At 39.3% G+C, this 7,138-nt stretch overlaps 1 protein-coding gene across 1 annotated transcript; it reads right to left on the reverse strand.

The window, feature by feature from the left end:
• Window positions 1–3,041: 3,041 nt before the first annotated feature.
• Window positions 3,042–5,187, reverse strand: GPR151 (G protein-coupled receptor 151). The gene has a single exon (XM_069589958.1). The coding sequence runs from the start codon at window positions 4,305–4,307 to the stop codon at window positions 3,042–3,044; it is 1,266 nt and encodes a 421-aa protein (XP_069446059.1). The 5' UTR covers window positions 4,308–5,187.
• Window positions 5,188–7,138: the final 1,951 nt, after the last annotated feature.

Genomic DNA, 7,138 nt, shown 5'->3' on the forward strand with positions numbered 1-7,138 from the left:
TGTGGATTGTATATGATTATTGTTATATAATGTATAAATACTTCTTTTAAACCTGTTCTTAAAAGCAGCAGCAAATGCTGCAAAGAAGGTTTGAATCTTGAGTATCAACGTCATTTAAAAGGCTTGAATATAATAAATTACTTGTACCATACATAAAAGGGAAGAAATTTGTAAAGAACCATTTTGGTGCTCAGTCTCGTAGCAATATCTTATTGCTTCATAGCAAGAAGATGCTGATGTTTGTCTGTTTTCTTGTTCTCATCTTTTATATTAACATATTGATGAATGCCTTTTTGGATTCCTTTCAGTGTGTTGAGTGCATCATACCATGAAACTTAGATTCCTGGTTATTCTGTCTAGCTTTACCTCGCCAGTTTAGAAAGATCTCTATTCATTCCTTCATAGATTTCTAGTTTGAATCACCACCATAAATAAAATGTTTAAGAAGAAATATATGTTAATAGGATAATTTATTTTCCCTGTTATCTCATACCTTCTACAATGGCGACAAAACCTTAAAAAGGGACGGCAATAGATATGTTTTATATGCATACAGACCCAGACACACATCACACACATACAAAAACACAGTCATATCTCTGTGATATAGTGCTTAGCTTAAATATATTAAGCGCCACAGAAATTATGTGGACTCTATATGTAGAGTTGGCTTCCCTGGTGGCTCAGAGGGTAAAGCGTCTGTCTGCAATGCAGGAGATCTGGGTTCAATCCCTGGGTCAGGAAGATCCCCTGGAGAAGGAAATGGCAACCCACTCCAGTACTCTTGCCTGGAAGATCCCATGGATGTAGAAGCATGGTAGGCTACAGTCCCTGGGGTCCCAAAGAGTTGGACATGACTCAGTGACTTCTCTTTCTTTCTGTAGAATGGATTATCTACAATTTTAACTTATAAAATTGGTAATAGATGATATTTTTACATAAATCCATTGATTGAAGTCTGAAGTGAAACTGAAAATGCGTGACAAAAGAAACAACTATTATAGAATTAAGATTGTCTTAACAAAGGTAAAGTTTCTGGAATATTTATTTTGTTACTCTGAAATCCACATAGTGTTGTGTGCCTGCTCAGTACGCTGTTTCACACTGTAGAAAACTATGAAGAAAATGATTTGGTGATACCTATTTTAGTTGCCTACTTTTGCTGTAAAGTACTTGGAATTAACCACATATGGTATAAATCAAACTTTTCTATGCAGATTTCTTTAAGGGGGCAGGTCAAGACTTTGTATATTAGGTGTTTTTTTTTTTTATTGAAATACAGTTGATTTGGAATATCAGGTTAGTGTCAGATTATAACACAGTGATTCATTTTTATATGTATATACATATATATTCTTTTTCAGGTTCTTTTCCCTAAAAGTTATTACAAGATAACAAGGATAATTCCCTATGCTATACAGCAAGTCCTTGTTAATCTCTTAATTAGTAATGTGTGTATGTTATACCTAAACTCATAATTTACCACACACACACACACCCCCATTAGGTTCTTATTAATGACAGGGTCATTGTAGTTACATTGTGTTTCAGTATCTTCATTTTGATTTGGTGCTTATCAGCAAACTTTTTAAGAATACATGATTCCTTACTCTCTGATACCTGTGCCAGTGTTAAGTTCTCACCTTCCTGTAAAGCCCCCATGTGCTAAATGATAATTTTGAAAGCAGCATTCAAGACAAAGCTTAAGTCTCCAAAACTATCTGAAGCAAAACATAATGTTTTTATTTGTTTACAAGTTGAAATAGTGAAAGCTTATATCCTCCATTTACAATAGATGATGATCACAAGTCTTTAATTGAGATAGTTCATCACAGTTTTAAAGGTAATCCTATTATATAACTGTTGCCTCACAAGACAGTATTTTAGATACTTGTGTTTATTGTAGTTTAATGTGCTTTTGTGAGCCTTAAAATGAAATATGTTACGAACCAAGGCAAAAAGCCCTATCTTCTGTGTTAAAAAAGTAAATCATGACCATTTATAAGGAATAAACAAAGCCACAGACTGTACATTAAAAAATTCCATCCACAGCATGTTTCTATATTTTCTCCATTGCTTAGCCTAAATGTAGTTTTGTTTTTCTCCAGAGAGAACTCAGTGACAATATCCTAGAATTCCATTACAGAGTAACTAAAAATCATGGATAAATATCTTTTTTATATTTAATAGGGGAAGACATATAATTGTTTTGTTGGGTGTGTGTTATGCTATACATTTAACAGTTATTGCTTGTTACTCAAATTATACTGGTAATATATTTGGAAGCACAAAATTTAGTTTTACTGCTTAAGTTCAGTGTTAACTGCTAAAATCCCCAGACTTAGAAACTGGAAACTCACTGAGGTGCTTTAAAAAGATCAGTGAAGCAGATTTTTGCATGAGGCAAAGTCTGAATTCACTTAGACTTTGCCTGTAAAATAAGCCATGGTTTGAAATTAGCTCAGGATCAGAATAAGGATGTTCCTTATTCTGCAACACACAGTCATGGAAATTATGGATTTTCATCAAGTAAATTAACATTTCTAAAGCAAATGAAGATAACGTTAAAATTTATATGTTAAATCTCTTAGAAGTATTGAGCTCTGGTTATGTGAAATAAGGTTTGATAGGTAAAGTTAGAGTTAGCAGGTTCAGGAAGAAACTAATGAAGAAACTAAAAGGAAGGAGACTGAGCCTCTGACATAAGCTTTCCTCCAGCCAGTACACAGCTGGCCCTACAGACTACCCAGGGAAACAGCCACTGTGGACAAGTGAAAAAAGAGCTGGCCTTTCTAATCAATCACTTCTGACAGAAGCATCTTAAATACAGCAGTTAAATCTTTGACAGCCAGATGATAACATAGTTACTCTAATATGATGTCCTACTTAACCAAATTGTACATTTTGCAAATGCAGACTGCAAAGCATTTTTGTAATTCCTAATGGTATTAATTCTACTATGTTTCATATGGCAAAGTCAATGGTACTGATAAGCAGCATTATAAATAAATACAGTAACCACAATTTATTTTGATTTGAAACTATTCATCACAGTCTCCTGTCTCTTGATCTTCGTGTTCCCAGGGGATAGGATCATTGTCCTGTACACAAGGGACTGTGTCTCTGTCATGCCAAAACTGCTCGACATCAGGGAGGATGGGAATCTCTGCCTTCTCGGCTTTCTCTTTGCTGAAGGAAGGAGAGCCAGTTTTCTCTTTCTCTGACATGAATGGTGGGGATTCCAGAGATGGAATACTGTCACGAAGGACCTGGGAATTATCAGCTGGTGTCTCCTGAGACTCTGAAGTAGGTGGATGTTTTTTGGTTATCATCCATTTCCATATGCCTTTCAAGCCTTCCTTGAACTCCTCTGACATCACTAGAAAAATGAGAGGATTTACTGAAGAGATGGAAAACATGAGGACTTGAGACAGGGCTATAAAACCTTGTGGGGGAGCCGGGCCTCCAGCCTTCAGATGCCACATCCACAGCCAGGCTATCCGCTCAGGAAGCCACAGGATAGCAGAGGTGATGGCAATGCTCAGCAGCATCACTGTGAGTTGCTTTGAGCGCATCTGGTTTCTAAGATTTTGAGTTTTAGTTCCTCGTTTCTGACACTGGCCATAAGCTCTCCAGAAATAAAAGCTAGCAGAGAGTAGCGGGAGGCAAAATGCCAGCAGCGGGTAGAGCTTACCAAACGTTGATGTGAACTCTCTCGCCACAGCGGGCACATCCACAAGGCACATTTCCACACCTGCGTGATGCCTGGTGGTGCTGAAGAACCATTCTGGCAGGGGTAGCAGGCTTGCCACAGCCCAAATAGCCACCAGCACTGACCAGATGGTATGGTTGTGGATACTTACTGGCTTGGCTGGGTCACACGCATACATGAAGCATACCTTGGCCACTGCAACAATCGTCAGGCTCTTGGCTGCCATGCACGTGTGGATGAACCAGTCAGAGGACTTGCAGACAAACCAGCCTAGATCCCAAACACCTCTGGAGTATGCTGTAGCTCGGACAGGTGCAGAAAACAGCAGGAGAGAGAGATCAGCCAGGCTGAGGTTGAGAATCAGGGAGTGGATCATGGATGGCTTTCCTTTCCAAGCACTGTGGAGGAGGATGCCAATGACACACACATTCCCCACGAAACCCACCAGGCAGATGGCCACCAGGAGAGCTGGGACTAGAGTCCTCCAGTCCTTGGAGTCTGAGGGCAGGTACCCGCCGGCAAAGTGGAGGTGAGCAGAAGACACGTTCATGGTGTTGGAGTCTGCCAAGGCAGCTGTCAGTGCATCCCCTTCCATCTAGCGCCTACTTGCAAAAGTTAGCTTCTTTTTGTCTTTCTGCCTTGGCTCTTTGGTGTAGGAAATAAATAACGTCATCGTCAGTGTCCAATGACACCTCTGGGCCCTCCCCTTGCTTTATTCCCTGAGAGCAGACTGTGAAGAAGGTTGACTGCTAAGCTCTTTGCTGTGTGTGCTAGTCCTTGACTGCATTGAGTGACAAGCAGCAGGAGCTCATGGTTGCTGCTCATTAGCAAGTCTAATGACATTATCAGCCCAGCGGAGTGAAAAACCCCCCGATAGACCCATCAATGATAAATGAGAACATAGCATGTAAGTGGGTTATGTTCCTGGGGGGTCGCTAGAGCCAGTCAAGGTAATTATTTTCAACTAGCTGATTTTAAATCTAGACCCGCATCTGTAACACAGTCAACACCACATATGAGTAACCCACTTCTTTAAACGTAAGCACGCTTCAGAATCACCTGCACGGCTTGATCCATCAGGTCTGGAGTAGGGCCCCCAAACTTGCATTTCTATCAGGTTTCCCAGGGATGTTATGATGTGAGTCGGGACCACCCTGTTCAAGGAACTGGTGCTTCCCCTTTCAGCTGCAGGAATGAGCTTCCTCTTCTTTTACCCAAACCTCACCACCACTTCGGGTAAAGAATCCATCTGCAAATGCAGGAGACATGGGTTCAATCCCTGAGTCAGGAAGATCCTCTGGACAAAGAAATGGCAACCTGCTCCAGTATTCTTGCCTGGAGAATTTCAATGAACAGAGGAGCCTGGAGGCTATCGTCCATGGCGGGACATGACTTAGCGGCTAAACAGCACCACCACTTCAGCCTATCAACACCTGGCTGAGATCAAATGCGCAGAACTGGATAATGGAAAAAAAAAAAAAGCTGCTGGTAAGAAGTCCTATTAAAAAGTCTAATTATGGATTACTCTAAGTTTAGTCTATTGTGAATTTTTTAGAGGTGGTGATTTTAGAACAGTGCATTAGAATGAGTTTACATACTAAGAAGACTCTTAAACAAGTGATGGTGATTAAACCAACCAAATGTTGAATTAGATTTTCTTTTAGAGAGAATTCCTAAAGGATTTATGGAGACAAATGAAATAAAAGAAAATAATTTATTTGCAGAAGGCATGTAAGAGATTTTAAAGAAAACGACATTTTGAAGTTGGGAAAAGAAAAAAAGATTCTAGAACCAGTCTTGAAATTTTACAATAGGCAGTGGAAAGATACTCTGGAGGAGGTCAGAGGAGCTGGAATTGTTCATGGAGAAGAGTTTGTGGAATTGAAAGGATTTTGAGGTCTACTCTGTGCTGAGTCAGAAATGCTTAATGTCGTATAGTGGAAAGTGTGCTGAGCTCAGAATCTGACCTTTAGGTTCTGGTTCTAACTCTGCTTTCACTAGTTTTTCTCTGGAAATTAAGGATGACATTTAAAATCTCCCTAAAAAAAAAAAAAAACAACTCCTGAAATCCCAGAACTCAACAAGTAAGTACTGACTCAATAAAAACATACTGAATATCAGCAAAGCTGTCAGTGGTTCTTGATTATCTTTTCTGTTTTCCTTTCCCTGTAGGAAGTAGTTGTGTCTATGAAACAGTGGGGGTAATGACGTCTTGTCCCAGCAACTCACAGTAACCTCTAGTTAGTGCTGTGGACAGTGAAATATCAAGTCTCAATAGCACCATTTTTTGGGGTGAAGAGGCCCACACCATCATATGGGAAGGCAAATGGTGGGGGGCAGGGTGTGCAGAGACACACCCTGAGTACTACTTAGAGCAAATGAATGTCTTGTGAATTACAGGCTACAACAGAGAGAGTTCTACTTGATGTATGTGGAAGAGATGAGCTCAGGACCAGAAAGCAAATACTACTTTACATTATGGCTTATAAACTTGGGATGCTCAGGCTCCTGAAGATACAGAAAGCAAAAAGCTAAATGAGTTTGAAAAGGCTTTAAAAGCATGGAAATTTGATTCTAACTTTTTATTTTAAAATAATTGCAAACTTATAGGGAAAAATGCAAAAATAGTACAAAGAATTATCGTTCTGATTTTCCAGCTGTCAACAATTTTTCACATTTGTGCTCGTGCCCTCTCTCTGCACACACACACACGCTTATATGCATAGACACATAAACATATACATTGTTTTCCAAACCAATTGAGAGTTGGTTTTCAGAAACTTTTGAGTTTTCTTCCTGGATTATCATTAGATATAAAAATCAAAATGAGACTATGTGCTTATAGCAAAAAGGAATTCTTTCCTTTGGCAATATTCATCACCCAATCCAAGTTTCTGTTTATCTTTTGATATACCAGCCTTGTGCATCTAGATATTAGACAAATATAATATGTAGCAGTATGTACCTTATATCCACTTTTTGTTTTAACATCATTTCCATTTAGAGGATAAGTATAACTTAGCCAACCTAAAAGAATTACGTCCTATGCATTTTTCTTATTTATATCATGAATTCAAGTTATTTCGATCTTTCTTCATAGCACATAGTTAAAAAAATTTTTTTTAATACAGTATTCAATTGTATGCCTGGTGGACATTTGCCAAGTTTCCTTATTTTCATTGATTTTTGGAAGTTGCCTAGTATGTGAAAGTGTAAGTGTCAGTCACTCAGTTAGTTGTGTCTGGCTCTTTGCGACTCCTTGGACTGTAGCCTGCAGGCTACTCTGTGGGATTCTCCAGGCAAGAATACTGGAGTGGGTAGACATTCCCTTCTCCAGGGGATCTTCCTGATCCAGGGGTCAAAGCCAGGTCTCCTGCATTGCAGGCAGATACTTTACCATCTGAGCCACCAGGGAAGCCCCGCTTT

This window comes from Ovis canadensis, chromosome 5 (assembly GCF_042477335.2).
Source record: "Ovis canadensis isolate MfBH-ARS-UI-01 breed Bighorn chromosome 5, ARS-UI_OviCan_v2, whole genome shotgun sequence".
Taxonomy (NCBI): Eukaryota; Metazoa; Chordata; class Mammalia; order Artiodactyla; family Bovidae; genus Ovis; species Ovis canadensis.